Here is a 20,475-nt window from a genome sequence, read left to right as displayed (position 1 = left end):
AATGTGAGTCATTTTTTAAGTTGTAAAGGGAGGAAAATGAAGCACAGAAAGTTTATGATTGCCTACTCTAGGTCACCTGGCTTGAGAGTGGGAGTGTCAGAGCTATAGCAAGAACTCAGGTTTCCATGCTCACTGTTTAGTTGTCGGTTTTGTGGGCTTTCCTGGTGGCTCAGTGGTAAAGGATGGCTCAGTGGTAAAGAATCGCCTGCCAGTGCAAGAGACACCTGTTGGATCCCTGGGTCAGCTGAACAATAGCAATAATGTGTTTTGTGCTCACTAAAGTGGGATCTCTTTTTAGATGAAAGTGAATAAAAAATTTGAGATTTGCTGTACTCAGTACTGGGCTTCCCTGATGGCTCAGCTAGTAAAGAATCTGCCTGCAGTGTGGAAGACCTAGGATCAGTCCCTGGGTTGGGAAGATCTGCTGGAGGAGGGCATGGCAACTCACTCCAGTATTCTTGCCTGGAGAATCCCTGTGGACAGAGGAGCCTGGCAGGCTACAGTCTATGGAGTCACAAAGAGTCAGACACGACTGGACGACTAAGCACATGTACTTAGTACCAGATGGCCTTCTCAGTTTTCATTGCCACGAGCAGTGTCTGGCTTTGCCATTTTCATCACAACTTAAGTAGCACTGAATATTGTCATATTTTTTCTTATTAGGTTTAAGTATAAAATATTTCTAGTTTATATTCTTTGATTTCTAGTGAGGATGAAGTTATTTCTATATATTTGTTAATAACTTGAATATCCTATATAATTTTGGTTTTATTTTTAAAACATGGGGAAGAGTAATATTATAATTAAAATTTTTGTTAAGTAAGTTAAATTTATTATTTTCTTAATTTTCTGTTGAAGCATGTTCAAGAGAGGTTGAAGATACAAGTTTTGATAAACAGAAATCTCCTTTGGAGACACCAGCACCTCGCAGATTTGCTCCTGTTCCTGTTTCAAAGGATGATAAAATATCAAAGAGGGAAAATCCTATAGAAGAAAAAGAAAATATGGAGCTTTCATGTCATACAGGTAATAAAGCAGTTATAATTAGCACACACTGCTTTTATTAGGGGCTTTGCTGGTGATTCTGTCACTGTGCTGTGCTCAGTCATGTTCAACACTTTGTGACCCCATGGACCGTAGCCCACCAGGCTCCGCTGTCTATGGAATTTTCCAGGCAGAATACTTGAGTAGGGTTGCCGTTTCCTACTCCGGGATCTTCCCGACCCAGGGATCGAACCTGCATCTTGCTGTGTTGGCAGGCAGATTCTTTACCAGGAGGTCAGCAGTAAAGAATTTGCCTGCCAACGCAGGAGACATGGGTTTGCTATCTGGGTCAGGAAGAGCCCGTGGAGAAGGAAATGGCAACCCACTTCAGTATTCTTGTCTGGGAAATCCCGTGGACAGAGGAGCCTGGTAGGCTATAGTCCATGGGGTTGCAAAAGAGTTGAACACAACTAAGCGATTAAACAACAAAAGCAACAACTTTTGTTAGACCTATCTCAAGTTAGGAATAGATTTCCGCACTTAGGATTTATAATTCCCTCACATGGACTTCCCAGGTGGCTCAGTGGTAAAGAATCTGCCTGCCAAGCAGGAGACATGAGTTTAATTCCTGGGTCAGGAAGATCCACTAGAGAAGGAAATAGTAACCCTAACTCACTCCAGTATTCTTGCCTGGGAAATCCTATGAACAGAGGAGACTGGTGGGCGACAGTCCATGGGGTCTCAGAGAGTCAGACACAACTGAGCGACTTAAAAAACAGCAAATGAACTGAAGTGGGACCTCTGTTTTTAATATTTTTCTTTAAGTGATACTGGGCAAATTAAGCTTCTTTTGATTCTTTGTAGAAGCAGTTGGAGATAAACCTTTGTAATTATTCTATCTTCTGCAAGTTATTATGTAAACCTTTAATGAAAATTGTTGTTAATAAATAAAAATAATGCATTGTTGAAAGTAAGCTGATTATCATGTTTACTTATATTATTTTTAAATGTGAGTTTGTATAATAAAACTAAGAAATTTAACATTATCATGTTCAGTTAGAAAAATGCTAATAACCTTTATAATTGACAAGAAATAATAATTTGTTTTAGATCCTTATAGTATTTATAGTAAAAGTATAAGCAGAGATGTTAAGTATAAGCTTTCACTTTTGGAATTATTTAAATGCATTCAATCTTGTCCTGGACATATTTAAAGACTCTTAAGTAATTTAAAAAATATAATCTTTATTAAGCAAAGCAACCTTAACCACCAAAAAAATTGATAAGTAGTCTCATTAAAGATGAGGCTAAAAGGAAGATTCAACCAATACTAGTTATGAAGACACTGTCAAATCTCCCTTTTACTGTCTATAAAAATATTTCTGTATACAGGGCTTTGCCATGATGTTACTTCTCATTCATACTCTTTTTTCTTCTGTAATGGAAATTAATTCAGGCCTAAACTTTTACAAGTATAGTTTCCATGAGTTATAAATGTTTAGTTTTTGATGTATATGTAGTCTGCCTTGTAGAGTGAAGTGAGTAGATCATTACCATGTGAAACTAATTTAGTACAAACGTGTGAGCTATTACATAAAGAGAAATGAATTAGTACTTGAAAAATGATACTATATTTCTTGTATCTTAGGAAGTGTAGGATTCTTGGAACAAATTCTGAATAACCGTGATTCTTTGACGAGAATAAGTGAATCTTCAGACAAAACCTCACTAGCTAGGTCAAAAATGGGATGGAATCCTGAGAGGAGAAACAGGTAAAAATGAGATTGGAATGCAAACTACGTTGAACAGAGTTGTTTTTTTTTTTATAGTTCTAAAATTTCTTCAGGAATTTTAATGGATTTATGAGATTGCTTTTAAAAATTGTCTTAGATTTAGTTACCATTTTCTTCTGCTAATATATCTTTCCTCTTTTCTATAATTATACAATGTGTGTGTGTTTAGTTGCTCAGTCATGTCTGACTCTTTGTGACCCCATGGACTGTAGCCTGCCAGTTTCTTCTGTCCATGGAGATTCTCTAGGCCAGAATGCTGGAGTGGGTAGGCTTTGCCTTCTCTAGGGAATCTTTCCAACCCAGGGTTCAAACCCAGGTCTGCCGCAGCACCACAGGCGGATTCTTTACCATCTAAGCCACCAATGAATACATCTAATTTTCTCAAAATGTAGATTATTTACTATTCATTTCTGATTAAATGATATCTGGGATTTGCTTCAATAATAATCCAGTGCAGGGTGGGGAAAACCAGGTTGGAAGTATAAATGAAATGAAGATAGATAGCCGTGAGTTAGTTATTGATGTAGGTAGATAAGGGTATATGGAGGTCATTATGCTACTATTTCTACTTTTGTGTTTGAAACTTTACATTATAAAAAGTTTTTAAAAAGTCAAGTAAATAGTAAAAGTTAAGGTATAGTCAGCCAATATAATTTTTTTCTTGAATGTCATGAAAAGTACAATAACAAAAACTAAATAAGCTACGTTTTGTGTAATCTCATGAGACATTGTACAATTTTAGTCTGTTACCATTTGTGTAATTACTAATAAAGTAAGATTTATGTCTGTCATGTTGTTATATGTTTTTATATATCTTAGGTCCTTTTTTTATTCTACTATTCCTCCATAGTGTCTTTTTAACATTAAATAGATATTTTCTAGTATAACATTTTAATTCCCTTATTGCTTTCTTAACTATTTTTTTTTCGAGTTATTTTCTCTGTAGTTGCCCTAGGAACTACAATTAACATCTTAATTTAAAACAATCTAGTTAGGATTAATACCAGTTTAATTTCTATAGGATTCAGAAACTTTACTGCAGTATAGATTGACTCCCTCCTCTTTTCTCTCTGCTATTATTATCATACAAATTATATCTTTATACATTATAAGCTTGTCCCTACAGCTTGATAATTACTGTTTTACACAGTTGTCTTTTATATCAGATAGAAGGAGAGAGTTATAAACAAATAATTTAATACTGTTTTTTATATTTACCTATGGAAGAAATGATGCTAAAGCTGAAACTCCAGTACTTTGGCCACCTCAGACGAAGGGTTGACTCATTGGAAAAGACTCTGATGCTGGGAGGGATTGGGGGCAGGAGGAGAAAGGGACGACCGAGGATGAGATGGCTGGATGGCATCACTGACTGAATGGACATAGTCTGAGTGAACTCCGGGAGTTGGTGATGGACAGGGAGGCCTGGTGTGCTGCGATTCATGGGGTCACAAAGAGTCGGACACGACTGAGCGACTGAACTGGACTGACCTGATACAGTTAACTTTCACCCATACTCTTTATTTTTTCATGTGGATTTGAGTTAGTGCATAATGTCCTTTTATTTCACCCTAAGGGACTCTTTTTAGTATTTACTATAGGTAGGTCTGCTAGTGATGAATGCTCTCTGTTTTATTTATCTGGAAATGTCATAATTTTTATCTTTGAAGCATAGTTTTACTGGATGTAGAATTTTTGGTTGATACTCTTGTCCTTTTAGTGCTTTGAATATATCATTTTACTGCCTTCTAGATTTCATGATTTCTGATGAGAAATATACTGTTAATCTTACTAAGGATCAGTTTAGTTCAGTTCAGTTGCTCAGTCGTGTCTGACTGTTTGCAACCCCATGAGCCACAGCACACCAGGCCTCCCTGTCCATCACCAACTCCCAGAATCTACCCAATCCCAGGTCCATCGAGTCGGTGATGCCATCCAACCATCTATCCTCTTGTCATCCCCTTCTCCTGCCCTCAATCTTTCCCAGCATCAGGGTCTTTTCCAGTGAGTCAGATCTTCACATCAGGTGGCCAAAATATTGGAGTTTCAGCTTCAGGATCAGCCCTTCCAACAAACACCCAGGACTGATCTCCTTTAGGGTGGACTGGTTGGATCTCCTTGCAGTCCAAGGGACTCTCAAGAGTCTTCTCCAGCACCACAGTTCGAAAGCATCAATTCTTCTGTGCTCAAGTTTTCTTTATAGTCCAACTCTCACATCCATACATGACCACTGGAAAAACCATAGCCTTCACTAGACGGACCTTTGTTGGCAAAGAAATGTCTCTGTTTTTTAAAATGCTGTCTAGGTTGGTCATAACTTTCCTTCCAAGGATTAAGTGTCTTTTAATTTTATGGCTGCAGTCACCATCTGCAGTGATTTTGGAGCCCCCAAAAATAAAGTCATCCACTGTTTCCACTGTTTCCCCATCTATTTGCCATGAATTGACGGGACCAGATGCCACGATCTTAGTTTTCTGAATGTTGTTGAGCTGTAAGTCAACTTTTTCACTCTCCTCTTTCACTTTCATCAAGAGGCTCTTTAGTTTTTCTTCACTTTCTGCCATAAGGGTGGTGTCATCTGCATATCTGAGGTTAGTGATATTTCTCCTGGCAATCTTGATTTCAGCTGTGCTTCCTCCAGCCCAGCGTTTCTCATGATGTACTCTGCATATAAGTTAAATAAGTAGGGTGACAATATACAGCCTTGACATACTCCTTTTCCTATTTGGAACCAGTCTGTTGTTCCACGTTCAGTTCTAACTGTTGCTTCCTGACCTGCATACAGATTTCTCAAGAGGCAGGTCAGGTGGTCTGGTATTCCCATCTCTTTCAGAATTTTCCACAGTTGATTGTGATCCACACAGTCGAAGGCTTTGGCATAGTCAATAAAGCAGAAATAGATGTTTTTCTGGAACTCTCGTGCTTTTTCGATGATCCAAGTAAGACGGTAGGCACTGAGAGAGGGCATCAGAGGGCAGACAGACAGAAACCACAATCACAGACAACTAGCCAATCTGATCACACGGACCACAGCCTTGTCTAACTCAGTGAAACTAAGCCATGCCATGTGGGGCCACCCAAGACGGACGGGTCACGGTGGAGAGGTCTGACAGAATGTGGTCCACTGGAGAAGGAAATGGCAAACCACTTCAGTATTGTTCCCTTGAGAACCTCATGAATAGTATGAAAAGGCAAAAAGATAGGACACTGAAAGATGAACTCCCCAGGTCGGTAGGTGCCCAATATGCTACTGGAGATCAGTGGTGAAATAACTTCAGAAAGAATGGAGCAGTGGAGCCAAAGCAAAAACAACACCCAGTTGTGGATGGGACTGGTGATAGAAGCAAGGATGCTGTAAAGAGCAGTATTACTAAGGATACTTTGTATATAATGAATCACTTTTATCTTTAAGGATTCTCTCTTTGTCTTAGGCTTTTGACAGTTTGATGTGTCTAAATGTGGATCTCTTTGAGTTCATCCTCCTAAAATTTTGTTGATCTTCTTGGATGACTGAATTAACATTCATTAAGTCAGGGAGTTTTTTGGCTGTTATTTTTGTACACAGTTAAATAGTACACATGATCTTTTTTTTCTCCTTGGGCTATGTTGTTTGTTGTTATGCTTGATGGTATCTGACAGGTCTTAAGGATTTTAGTTTTTTTTGTTCTTTTTTTGCTCTGTTCTTCAAACTGTGTTCAGTCACTCAGTCACACCCAACTCTTTGTGGCCCCATAGACTATAGCCCACCGGGCTCCTCTGTCCATGGAATTTTCCAGGCAAGAATAGTAGAGCGGGTTGCCATTTCCTACTCCAAGGGATCTTTCTGTCACAGAGATCAAACCCAAGTCACTTGCATCTCCGGCATTGGCAGGCAGATTCTTTACCACTAGCACTACCTTGGAAGCCCATTCCTCAAACTGGATAATCTCAATTAACCTGTCTTTAAATTTGCTGATTCTTTCTCTTACCAATTTGAATATGCAGTTTAGCCTGTCAGGTGAATTTTACATTTCAATTGCTGTATTTTTCAACTCCAGAATTTCTCTTTAAAAAAAGAAAAAATTATTTATTTATTTATTTTTGGCTTTGCTGGGTCTTTGTTGCTGCTTGTGGGCTTTCTCTGGTTGTAGTAAGTGGGGCGTACTCTTTGTTGCAGTGCACAGGCTTCTCGTTGTGTCTTCTCTCATTGCAGAGGATGGTCTCTGTATGTGGGCTCAGTGGTTGTGGCATGCGGGCTGTATGGCGCATGGGCTCAGTGGTTGTAGCGCATGAGCTTTAGTTGCTTCATGGCATATGGAATTTTCCCAGACCAGGAATGGAACTCACATCCCCCACAGTGGCAGGCAGATTCTTATCCACTGTTCTACCACAGAAGTCCAGTAGCTTTTCTCTTTTTTGGTATTCTTTGTTTGATGAGACTTCATTCTTATTTATTTATTTATTTTGGTCTTGCTCTGTGGCTTGTAGGATCTTAGTTCCCTGACCAGAGATTGAACCCAGGCCCTCAGCATGGAGTCCTAACCACTGGACCACCAGGGAATTCCCAAGACTTCATTATTATTTTTGTTGTTGTTCAGTCTCTAAGTTATTGCAACCCCATGGACTTCTGCACACCAGGCTCCTCTGTCCTTCACTATCTCCAGGAGTTGGCTCAGATTTATGTCCATTGAGTCAGTGTATCTAACCATCTCATCCTCTGCCACCCTCCTTCTTCTTTTGCCTTCAGTCTTTCCCAGCATCAGGGTCTTTTCCAGTGAGTTGGCTCTTTGCATCAGGTGGCCAAAGTATTGGAGCTTCAACTTCAGCATCAGTCCTTTCATTCTTTTGAAAAGTAAAAGTGTTAGTCGCTCAGTTGTGTCTGACTCTTTGCAAACTCATGGACTGTAGCCTGCCAGGCTCCTCTATCCATGGGATTTCACAGGCAAGAGGACTAGAGTGGGTTGCCATGCTGTCCTCCAGGAGATCTTCCCAACCCAGGGACTGATACTTTTCTCTACTTAGAGTAGCTAATTTTTGGTCTTTCTCTAGTTAAGTCCAATATTTGGAGTTCCTCAAGGATAGTTTCTACTGATATTCTTTTTCCTGTGTCTGAGCTATATTTCCTATTTCTTTGTATCTCACAACTTTTTGTTGAAAATTAGACATGTAAAATAATTTAATGGGCCAGTTCTGGGAATTAGATTCTTCCATCAACTCCCACCCTCCCACCAGGGTTTGTTGTTATTGCTGGTTATTATTCTTGTTGTTGCTGTTTAATGATTTTCCTGGACTAATTCTATAATTTTTATTCGTTATTATGTGTAGCAAGTCTCCATTTGATTAGCTAAGTCAGCTAATGATTGGAAGATTTCCTTAACTATTTTGAATGAATAAATCTTGCTATCTTTGCCAAGGGGCTGTGTGTGTGTGTGTGTGTGTGTGTGTGTGTGTGTGTGTGTGTGTGTGTGTGTACACTGGGGAACACCTTCAGTGCTCCAGCAGTTTGTAAGCCTATCTTAATCCTAACTTCCTACTCGTAAAGAGTTCATGGTCAGCCAGATGTGAAAGATTATGCCCTTCTTAGGTCATTCTTTTGCATGCATAGAGCCCTGTACATGCATGTGACCTTCTAGAGCCCCAGTAGTGTTTCAGAGCTTTTCAGACTCCACCGTGGGGTCTTGCCGGGAAATTCAGTGGTTAAGACTCCATCTTCCAGTGCAGAGGTATGGCTTGGACCTCTGGTCAGGGAACTAAGGTTCCACATGCCACGGGGTGTGGCCAAAAATTAAAAAAACAAACAACTCCATCGTGGACATCTCCTTCCTCAGTTTTTTGGCTTATTGTCCACGCTCTTGTTTGCTTCAGCTGGTATGACTCCCTCAGGCAGCTAAGATGTTAAGCGGTTGCCACTGTTTTCAAAAAATGACCCTCGGATGGGATTTCTCACTGAGTCAGATTTAAGGAGAAACCTTGTGAATATGACTTTTTCCACTTTTTCTACCCTTTTAGTGCCTGTGAGGCTGTCAGTTTTCACAGCTACAGTGATGATGAGGCTGTTGATTTTCAAAGCTACTCAGAGTTGGAGAAAGGCCTCTGGGAATAGAGCAATTTAAAATACCAGAGAGCTTGCTGTTCTTGTCAGCCATTCTTGTTAAGTAAATGTTCCTACAAGCTTTTGTTTAATTTCCACCATTCTGAAAAAGCTGATTTGACCATTTTTTCAAGTGTTTCGTTTGCTTTTTTCAGGAGTAGATTTTAGAGATTATTACTCTACCATTCTAGAAGTGCTTCTGCGCATTCGTTTCTTCCAAGCAAAACCATTTTCTGCTCTTTTCCTACTATTCTTAAGCCAATCTGGTCAGAGTAATTTTGTTTCTTGCAATTTTTGTGTTTTGTATGTTTAACCACATAATTGACTGATTCTTTGTGCAATTTTAATAGGACCCATTTAGAATTCATATAACTAAGAATGTATCAAAGATTTATATCATCAAATGTTTACTGAATTTATGGCAGTTTAGAAAAATTTACTTTGAAATCTTTTTCAGCATTGATACTATAGCCACTCAAAGATTTCCTTCCTATGAAGAACTAGGAACAGCTAAAGTGACTGTGCAGAAGTCTGACGATATTCTTCATGAACTTGATCAAAAGAGGAAAGAAACAAATAGCATACTCCAGGTAAAGTGCGAACAAAGTCTTGAAATTAATGATGAGCAAAGGTAAAAACTATGAAGAAATAAAGTTGCCAAGACAAAGCAGGAGGAGGATGAAGACAGAGCACTGAAAGACGTGTCAGCCCAGCTTGTTTCCCTTGCAGAACTTTTCCTAAAGCCCTCTGCAGGTGATTTCTACTTCCTACTCCTTGGCTAAGAGTGAGCCACACGCTCTCAAGTTGGAGAGGAAGGAAGGTGGAAGGGGAATGTGAATGGCCCTTATTTATCCAGTTCACATTGTCTGCCCTGCCTACCCAGAGCCAACTTGCTGTTTATTTGTTTGGCTTTCTTCACCCAGATAGAGCTTTTATAGGCCACTGAACTACTGTGGGCTTCCCAGCCCCATTTTACTGAACATTCACAGTATACATCTAAATGGAAAGAAACTTTAGTTGCTGAGTATTCTTTTATAGCTCTTCAATTTGACAAATTCATTCCTTAGACTGGTGTAGTATATGCCCCAAACTATACTAACAGCTCTTATGTGGATTAAAATATGAATATGTTTTACATATTGATATTCTTGCCTTTTTATCTTTTAAGTTGAAAGAATCTCAGATGTCAGGGCTTGCGGATCTTCCACAGAATTCCATTAAGCTTCAAATAACAAATACAAGATCTGTATTGAAAGATGCTGAGAAGATTTTAAGAGGAGTACAAAATAATAAAAAAGTACTTGAAGAAAATCTGGAAGCTATAATTCGTGCAAAGGATGGAGCTGCCATGTATTCATTTATCAATGCTCTATCCAACAACAGGTAGGACAGGATGTTGGCATCCCAAGGTTTTTTATGAAACTGCCAGTTTACAGGCTCTCTTCATTTTTTTTCTAAGCACTTCCTTTTGCTTTAATGTGTTTTGATGTTTAGAAAAGATTCTTCATTGCCTTTGATAGTGTGGGCTTATTATAAAGTTGGAATTTAGTTATATGCCTGCTGCTATTATTTTTCACAGGTGTTAATTTTCCCTTTAATTTTTTTTTTCTCTTTTTGGTATGTATTCACTGGAATCTACATATGCTTTGCAGGCATCCTTGAAACATTGGATGAAACTAATAACATTGGCTTTTCCTTTTCAAATGAAGGCTATTGGGCTACACAATAGATTCAAAGTTAGATAGGAGATCTGTTCTTAGAACCTTTAATGTTAATCTAAGAAAATTTTTTTTTCTCTTTTGTAGGGAGATATCAGAGAAGATTCGGATCAAAAAGACTGTAGATGACTGGATTAAAACAATTTCTGCAGAAATTCAAGTAGGTATTGAAAAGAATTAAGTGAATTCTTAAGAGATACCATTGACTCCAATTTATAAGTATCATAGCTATTCTCAAAATATTCCTTATAAGTCCACTTGTAAGTCTTAATTTCACTCTTATCACCCATTGTACTTATTAGTAATAAGGTCCATTTTATTCAACATGTGCTTTGTCTCATAAATTATATTATGGCTGTTAACTGGAAAATTGTAGACAACTACTAAAATATGAGTGATTTCAAAGAAAATTTAGCAAAAGCATTTGGAAAAGAAAGTAGACATAAAAATGTATACTTAGGAAGACAGCAGATTTAGGAGCATTGGCTTACCAAAGTAAAAGCATCAAAGTTACTTAAAAGGAGAATACTCCACAAAAATCTCTAAGGTTACTGTGTTTAGAGAAGTCAGTTCCAGATGGAAAAATTGCCACTTTCTCACTTCCACACATCTTATGGTGTATCTACAGACATTAGTATTGCAAAAATTCAGGAGAGTTCTTTTTATTAGGTGGTCAGTAATTTAAAGGAAATTTCTCAATATTTTATGTATTTTTAAGCAAAACTAGACAAGTTAACTCATTTTTACCTGGAGGTGCAAAGTGTTTTTTTCCTGACTGTAAGATATGTGTATATGCTTACTCACAGTTATAGCAGGGTGAAGTGTTAGTTTGGTTTCCATAGCATTAAACACTAAAATACACTTCTTTTGGGAGGGTGGGGAGGTTGTGTGTGTGTGTGTGTGTGTGTGTGTGTGTGTGTGTTGTTTTGTTTGTTGTCTCTCTCTCTCTCTTTTTTTTTTAATGGCTACACCACGCAGCTTTGGGGATCTTACTTTCTTGACCAGGGTTTGAATCTGGGCCCTTGACAGGGAAAGCAGAGTCCTAACCACTGGACCAGCAGGGAGCTCTGTTTTAAGAATATGTATCTCCAATACATAAAGAGTTTATATTAGCTGCTATGTGATGCACCAGAGGAAAAATTGACCTATGGGTCAAAAGACTTGGAGTTCACATCTGGTTCTTCAGATGACTAGCAATATATGTAACTGTAACAGTAGATGTCATGCAAAATATGCTTCTTTAAACCTTCAAGTAACTTCTAATTTATAAATATCTCAGAACTTTCTTACAAAATTTTTACTTTTTGAAAACTTATTTTTTAATTTAATATTTGAAGTTACTATCTTCATATGGTTTAAACATCAAAAAGCATAAAAACCTCTATGATGAAAAATTGCCCTCTTATTCCTGAAGATCGTCTACTGTTTCTCATTCCTCTGCTCCATAAAATACTAGTCTTTTAAATTTTTTGTTTATTCTAAAAAGAATTTTTATTCATATGTGAACCAATATCATTTATTTATAAAGCTTTTGAAACTGCTAAATCATATTTCTATAACAGTAGGAAAAAATGGGCTTCCATGGTGCCTCCGTGGTAAAGAATCCGCCTGCTAGTGCTGGGGACATGGAGTCAGGGGTTTGATCCCTGGGTCAGGAAGGTCCCCAGAGAAGGAAATGCCAACCTGCTCTAGTATTCTTGCCTGGGAAACACCATGACAGAGGAGCCTGGCGGGCTACAGTCCATGGGGTCGCTAAAGAGTCAGACACAACTTAGCAGCTAAACAACAACTTTGGATGTGAAGTGTTACTACTTGGATAGATTTTAAGTAATTTTAGTTTTGCTTGTATTAAGGATGAACTGACGAGAAAAGATTATGAACAAAAGAGATTTGATCAGAAGAATGAAAGGAACAAGAGAGCTTACAACATGAATAAATATATTAAAACCAACACACAAGATAAAACTGTAAACAACTCTGTAATTCCAAGAAAACATTCTCAAAAACAAAAAGAGGATCGTCTTCGGAATCCACCTATAAGGAGCATGCCTGCTTCAAGCTTACAGAGAGAGAGAAGAGAAGTAAGATCCTAATCTGGTTTTATGGTGTAAATGTTGCATAATTATTAAAGATATGAATAATGAAATGACTGTGAAAATGTTTTAAAAATATGAGTGGCTATACAAATGAGAACTGTCTTTAACTACTGATATTTAGAGGTTTTGATATCTGTAATGTAGAAATTATTGCACGAAGTACACCATTCTTTCCTTTTGCGTTGACATACTTACAGTATTTCAGTTATACTGGATTTATTTAGAAATCGTCATCCAAAAATTAGGTTTTTTTAGTTCATGGTATTCAGAATTGTATATGTGTGTGTTTTTGTTTGGTTATTTATCAGTTTAATAAATGTCTGTTTAGTGCCCAGTGATTGCATGGCAAGGTACTTGATGCTCTGGAGGGAATTTTTTGGCTGCCCTGAGTAGTAACTTTGTTAATGCCAAACATGGATTGTTGGGCAGATTAATAAAGCATCTAATTAATTCAGTGCTTGGTGCTCAGCAGATGTTCAATAAATGCTACTTTTCTGTGGCATTTAGATTATGATTGAAGGTGGGATCAGAAATGTATAAAATTATTTAAAGACTTGGTTTGTGTCATTTTACTGTACTTGAAAGTTACTACTTTCAGATGTAAAATGTGTTTAAGCTTTCTTTTTGGTACTGAAAATATGCTTAGTAGTGTAAGAATCTTCATGTTTCTTGGGTAAATGATTTTTGTCTTTAATTTTCATGCTTTTGAAAACTTTAAAACTGCAGTTTGGAAATTGTCTCCAGAATTTAAGAGCTATTTAATATAGAGGATTTTCCTGATTTGATCATTCTTAATATAGTACTTAAGCTGGCAAAAGGAGGTTTTAGAAAAATGAGATAAGTGTTTGATGACTATTTTGCTGATGAGTTGAATACCTTTGTGTACTTAGGGATTTTTTAAAGCAACCACAGTGGTGCAAGACAAGGATTATATGTTACAAATCTATGGAAAACCAGTTTATCAGGGTCACCGCAGCACTCTTAAAAAAGGACCATATCTCAGATTTAATTCTCCATCTCCTAAGTCCAGACCACAGAGACCAAAAGTAATAGAACGAGTTAAAGGTATGAAACCTCATTTTTTGTGGTATCAGTTTAATATATAAAGTTTAATTTTTGCTAATTATTTATTAATACATTCAAATTATATCATGCTTAGGGATGGAAATATTTCCTTCCAGGAGAGTAGGAAAAAACAGACCAGACTCGAAATATTGGAGGGAAAAGTAGTATTAGATGGTATCTTCAGATAAACATGATAAAATTTATGAGATGATGACTCTTAAGCAATTTAAATTATAATATTAGAGAATGTAGACTGTTCTTGCAGATCTTAGCGTATCATGTTCTTTATGGACAGAAAGATGAGCCATATGCTGTACATTATCATAAAAGTGCTTATGGGCACTTTTAAAGTTTGGTTTGTTCTCAAAGAGCCTTAAGTAGCAGAAGTGAAAAATTCTTTATCATGTTTATATACAAGTAGAAATATCTTTATTTATCACTATATGTTTTGATTCACACATACCATTTTACTAGCATATTTAAATACAACTTTTAGTTAAGTATTGAGTCTGTTGACTTTGGTTACAGTTTGAAATTTCTCAGCTTGTGCTTTAGCAGTCTGTAAGCTACTTTGATAATATGCTGTAACTTGTGAATCCCAGTTCATTTTCCTTTCTGATCCTGTCTTGTGAGTGGGTGGTTGCTTTATTTTTCCTTTCCTTTACAAAAGTTAATTGATCATATAGGGTGTCAGTTTATCTAGAAATCTTATAGATTTTGTTTTAGTAGGCTTTGTGGATGATGTTTACTCTAATGTTTCCTTGATTTATTAGAGCTTGCTGTTAACTTACATTTGGGATTTGGAAACTTTTGCAAAAAATGACCCAAGGTTTTAAAATACTTTCAAATCCAAAAATCACTCTATGAATTAACCCTTAATGATAAAGTGATTGAAAACCTATGGCTACAACCTCCTCTTTGGGCCCTGGTACCTGTTATTTCCCCTGCCTGGAGAGCTTTTCCCATAGACCCTTGCATGGCTCACTCTAAGTTCTTTCAGTCTCTGTTCTTAGCTGTTAGCTACTCAGAGAGGTCTATGTTGACCATCTCATCCAAAGTATCATCACCTAACCCTCTCTATTCCCTTCCTCTGCATATTGCCCTTCACCATCTGATGTATTTCTGTTTATCAGTTTTTTTCCTTAAGAAGTTATAAGCTACATGAGTACAGTTGGTTTATTCAGTACTTGTATTCCCTTTGTCTGGAATGATGGCAAACACATTTTAAATGCTGGCAGAATATATTTTAAATAAACTTGTAAGCAACACATTCATTCAGTTGAATGAATCAATACTTGAGAAGGTGATAAGAAAATCATAGATGTAGTACTAAAATTTTTTTTTGTATCATAAAAGTATATTTATGAGTCCAGATTTATAAAACTCAGTTCAGTTCAGTCGCTCAGTCGTGTCTGACTCTTTGTGACCCCATGAATTGCAGCATGCCAGGCCTCCCTGTCCATCACTAACTCCCGGAGTTCACTCAGATTCACGTCCATTGAGTCCGTGATGCCATCCAGGCATCTCATCCTGGGTCGTCCCCTTCTCCTCCTGCCCCCAATCCCTCCCAGCATCAAAGTCTTTTCCAATGAGTCAACTCTTCGCATGAGGTGGCCAAAGTACTGGAGTTTCAGCTTTAGCATCATTCCTTCCAAAAAAAATCCCAGGGTTGATCTCCTTCAGAATGGACTGGTTGGATCTCCTTGCAGTCCAAAAGACTCTCAGGAGTCTTCTTCAATACCACAGTTCAAAAGCATCAATTCTTCAATGCTCAGCCTTCTTCACAGTCCATCTCTCACATCCATACATGACCACAGGAAAAACCATAGCCTTGACTAGATGGACTTTAGTCGGCAAAGTAACGTCTCTGCTTTTGAATATGCTATCTAGGTTGGTCATAACTTTTCTTCCAAGGCGTAAGCATCTTTTAATTTCATGGCTGCAGTCATCTGCAGTGATTTTGGAGCCAAAAAAAATAAAGTCTGACACTGTTTCCACTGTTTCCCCATCTATTTCCCATGAAGTGATGGGACCGGATGCCATGATCTTCGTTTTCTGAATGTTGAGCTTTGAGCCAACTCTTTCACTCTCCTCTTTCACTTTCATCAGGAGGCTTTTTAGCTCCTCTTCAACTTTCTGCCATAAGGGTGGTGTCATCTGCATATCTGAGGTTATTGATATTTCTCCCAGCAATCTTGATTCCAGCTTGTGTTTCTTTTTAAAACTACTCATATTTTAAAACTAAAAATGTAGTAATGTCAGCTATTAATTTAATTTAGAAGAGATTTTAGTTTCTTTTCCTTTACACTTTTACTTGACTTTTGCAAGGTTTTAATAAGTATAGAATTTGATTATCTTTACATTATTTCTAAGGATAAAGTCTGGTTATTCAGAATAATGAGAGGATGAAAAAAATTTTCAATTCCAAAAATGATCTTAAGCTTTTTTACACCTGTTGGAAAAAATGTGAGTTAAGTAATACATGCTGAATATTCTTTCAAATCTTAATCAACATTTTTTCGTAGTCATTATATCATTTCGTTTTTTCTTTTTTTTAACTTTTGTCTTTATTTTTTGGTTGCACTATGCAGCATGTGGGATCTTAGTTCCCTGACCAGAGATTGAACCCAGGTTTCCTGAATTGGAAGCACAGAGTCTTAATAGGGAATTCCCGTAGTCATTGTATCTTTTCTATCATATTATTTGCACAAGTTGTTGCATCTATTCAGAGATTGAAAAGCCACAACCTGCAGGCTACATGCCTGTTTTTATACATAAAGCTCTGTTGGAACATAGGAACACATTCATTTATGTATTTGTCTATGAGTGCTTTCATGCTACAGTAGAACCGAGATGTTGTCACTGAGACCACTTGGGCCATGAGGCTAAAATATATCCTATCTGGCCACTTAAGAAAAAGTTTGTCACTCCTTGATTTATATGTTACTTGTATTTTGGGGTCCTATAACCTTGTTACATAGAGTGAGATCTTTATGTGGAGAAGAGTTGCTATATTTGTAGATGTTCAAACAATATTTTAAAATATCTGCCATTGATGATTATTATAGGCACTAAAGTAAAGTCTATAAGAACACAAACAGATTTTTCTGCCACGAAACCTACAAAGGTGGATTCTAAGTTGCAACATTCTATTACTACACTGTCTCCTGGTGATCAGCAGTATTTGTTCAGCCCAAGCCGGGAAATGCCTACTTTTTCAGGTACACTGGAAGGTCATCTGATTCCTATGGCAGTTCTTTTAGGTAAGACCCAACAAAATATATGGCATAAATTTAAAAATTCTATTTGGCAATAACATAACTTACAAAATGGTATTGACACAGTAGTCATGTACTTTTCCTTTATGTGTTGCTTATATTTGGGAATAGGGCTTCAGGATATGTTTTACTTTGTCTAGTAGCAGTGTCTGAAATGATGCTGTATTTTCACTCACAGGAAACATTCTTACATTATTTTATAGTATATTGCTGTAGATGAAATTAAAATAATGTTTAAACATGTCATGAAAGTAGTGAAAGTTGCTCAGTTGTGTCCAACTCTTTGCAACTCCATGGTCTATACAGTCCATGGAATTCTCCAGGCCAGAATACTATTGGAGTGGGTAGCTGCTCCATTCTCCGGGGGACTCTTCCCAACCCAGGGATCAAACCCAGGTCTCCCACATTGCAGGCGGATTTTTTATCAGCTCAGCCACCAGGGAAGCCCAAGATTACTGGAGTGGGTAGCCTATCGCTTCTCCAGCGGATCTTCCTGACCCAGAAATGGAACCGGGGTGTCCTGCATTGCAGGCGATTCTTTACCAGCCGAGCTACCAGGGAAGCTCGACATGTCATAAACATTCATAATAGTTAAAGAATTTAAGGATTTTGATTGGTTTAATATCATTGTACCTTAGGAGAAATACTTTGAATTACCTTTTATGTACTTTTGGACTAAGCTATGATAAGTAAAAATTTTGTAGCTGTGTGTTCTAAGCTAAGAGTTTGTTATTAACTTATTTGAGTTCTCTCAGACCCATCATTGTAAAAGTTGAACAAATAATTTTTGGTATCACGCTAGCTCTTCACATGGAGAAGGCAATGGCAACCCACTCCAGTACTCTTGCCTGGAAAATCCCATGGATGAAGGAGCCTGGTGGGCTGCAGTCCATGGGGTCACTAAGAGTCAGACATGACTGAGCGACTTCACTTTCACTTTTCACTTTCATGCATTGCAGAAGGAAATGGCAACCTGCTCCAGTGTTCTTGCCTGGAGAATCCCAGGGACAGGGGAGCCTGGTGGGCTGCCGTCTATGGGGTCGCACAGAGTTGGACACGACTGAAGCGACTTAGCAGCACCAGCAGCAGCTCTTCAAATCTAGTTAGCTATTTTTCCTTTTAATGTCATTGCAATTCTTAATTTTGATGAATTATTGTGAATATTTGTATATATATAATATGAATATTTTCCACCATGAGAGAATTTTTTATTATTGATATTATGGGTTAATGACATATCAACTTGGTAGCAGTCTGTTCAACCATGTCTTCTACTAAAATAATAAGCAATACTCATAAAGTCCTTACTGTGTACCAGGTATAGATCTAAGTACTTTATATAAATTAGCTTATTTAATCCACCCTATAAAACACATGGTAATGTACCAGTTTTATAAATGAAGGAACTGGGGCACAGAAGAGTTTACTGATTTCTCAAAGGCCGCATAGTTAGAGTGGAGTAGATAGATTAGTTAGATTCAGACCCAGGCCTTGTGATTTTTAGAGTCTGTGCTTTTAGTGAGAGCACTGCTCCCTCTTTACTTTGAAATATAGGAAACATGGAAATTTTGAAGTGAAAGGTAACAAAATTTTGATTGGCCATGATAGTTACCAAATAGTAGGCCTACATGATATTTATTAGTAGTCAGACACTAGCATTTTGTTGTTGGTTTTATTTCTGTCCATTTTTGCTCTATGAAAATTTGAGAATAAAAATAATGCAACATAATGCAGTATATTTCAGTCTTGCCTTCGCCTCTTACACACTATTATGACCTTCAGCAAATTATGTTTCTAAACCTCTGTTTCCTCAGCTGTAAAGTGTGGGTAATATTAATACTTCATAGGCTTATTTAATTTAGATGGTGGATGTGAAGTGTTTAGTACGTATGAGTGCCTAGTAAATGTTGGTCACTGGGGAAAGGCTGACATGGGGAGGATCATGACGATAGTGATGACAGAGGGAAAGGTGAATGCAGAGGGAAAGGAAAGGTAGTGTTTTCCTTTCATGTGGGAATTTAACCCAAAAGATCTAGGTTATATATTAGAATTTTCTCTTTATTTCGGAAATGGTTGATGCCTTTTCTCCCCTGAATTTTTTAGGACAAACCCAAAGTAATAGTGATTCCATGCCACCTGCTGGGGTAATTGTAAATAAGCCACACCCTGTAACAGTGACAACTTCAATTCCACCATCATCTCGAAAAATAGAACCTGGAGTAAAGAAACCTAACATAGCAGTTGTAGAAATGAAGTCAGAAAAAAGGGATCCTCCTCAGCTTTCTGTACAGGTATGCAGAGTGTATGACCAGAAAAGTTTAAGAAATAAAACCTTTGGCATAACTTCAGTGCTTAAAATCTGTTGTATTGCTTCATGAAGACTTTGCTTTCCTGATGGATCTTTCATTCTTTAAAACTATGATATTTATGTGATATCACTATCCTTGTTCTGCATGGTTTAAGCTACCTTTTCTAAGCTGGTGACTCATATCCTGGTGACTTGATGATATTCCAAAGGGAATAATTGAACAGTTTGTTATAATTAATTTTTTAAAAGGCTTACAGTGTTTATTATAATTAAACTGCAACCTTTACACAATGGGGAGAGAACTTGTATGTGAATTTAAAATATTCGGGTTGTCAATTCTTCCTAAGTTAATGTATGATTTAAGTGAAATTGTATTTAAAAAATAAAAGCCATTACTTTTTTTTTTTTAACTTGAACTTTAGGATCATTTTGATATTTGAAAGAACAAAGAGTTTAGTGTTTTGATACTGGTCCCATTTAAGAAATATTCTTAGTTTTTAAAAAGAATGTAGTATGTAATAGATACTTCATTAGTCAATGGGAAATAGGATTCTCTTAAAAGAAATGACGTATGTTATAATTGGTTAGCAGTGTAGAAATGGATCAGTTTCAGACTCTAAATTTTTACTGTATGTAGCAAAAGAGTTCCAAATAGGCAATAGGCTAAAGTATAGCTACAGAATATAAAAACAAGAATCAAAAGATAACTGCATGCAGTCCTTATCAAAACTGAAGCTAAGTCTGGATATGAGAGGAGGAAACTTAGATATGATAGAAAACAGACTTGATTCTATAAAATTTAAAACTTATATATGTAAAAAACTTCTAAATAAAAAGGGAAGTGACATACAGTGAGCACATATGAAAGGAATATGATAGGTTTATTTTTAAATATAAAAACCTCCATAAATTAGTAAGAAAACGTAAGAGGAAATTCATATTCAAAAAATGTAAGACTCTAGAGGAAACAGAGTTTATAAGATATCAAATTGAATAATTTAAATCTTGCTAGTTACCATGGTAGTGCAAATTAAGATAACAATATAATATATATCTCCATTTAAAAACTGTTCTTGCTGAAATACTTCTATTATATAATTTCAGTGAAACTTGGGTGACTGATTATGGTTTTAATGATGGAAAGAGATCTGTTTTGGATTGCA

General features: G+C 37.0%; 1 protein-coding gene across 4 annotated transcripts in view; it reads left to right on the top strand.

Moving 5' to 3' along the window:
* KIAA0586 (KIAA0586 ortholog) overlaps positions 1 to 20,475 on the top strand; it is a 136,655-nt gene that overhangs the window by 17,703 nt on the left and 98,477 nt on the right. For 3 of the 4 annotated variants that reach the window (XM_068963018.1, XM_068963010.1, XM_068963003.1), the window contains exons 8-16: positions 859 to 1,026; positions 2,633 to 2,756; positions 9,329 to 9,437; positions 10,016 to 10,230; positions 10,653 to 10,725; positions 12,419 to 12,646; positions 13,552 to 13,726; positions 16,795 to 16,989; positions 19,108 to 19,295. In XM_068963018.1, the coding sequence (XP_068819119.1) occupies positions 859 to 1,026; positions 2,633 to 2,756; positions 9,329 to 9,437; positions 10,016 to 10,230; positions 10,653 to 10,725; positions 12,419 to 12,646; positions 13,552 to 13,726; positions 16,795 to 16,989; positions 19,108 to 19,295 (1,475 nt within the window). The remainder of the gene's footprint in view (positions 1 to 858; positions 1,027 to 2,632; positions 2,757 to 9,328; positions 9,438 to 10,015; positions 10,231 to 10,652; positions 10,726 to 12,418; positions 12,647 to 13,551; positions 13,727 to 16,794; positions 16,990 to 19,107; positions 19,296 to 20,475) is intronic. The other variant, XM_068963013.1, reaches the window with a different exon arrangement.

The sequence above is a fragment of the Capricornis sumatraensis genome, chromosome 2 (assembly GCF_032405125.1).
Source record: "Capricornis sumatraensis isolate serow.1 chromosome 2, serow.2, whole genome shotgun sequence".
Classification (NCBI taxonomy): domain Eukaryota; kingdom Metazoa; phylum Chordata; class Mammalia; order Artiodactyla; family Bovidae; genus Capricornis; species Capricornis sumatraensis.
The sequence above is the reverse complement of the archived record's forward strand: the minus strand, read 5'-3'. Positions and strand labels throughout refer to the sequence as shown.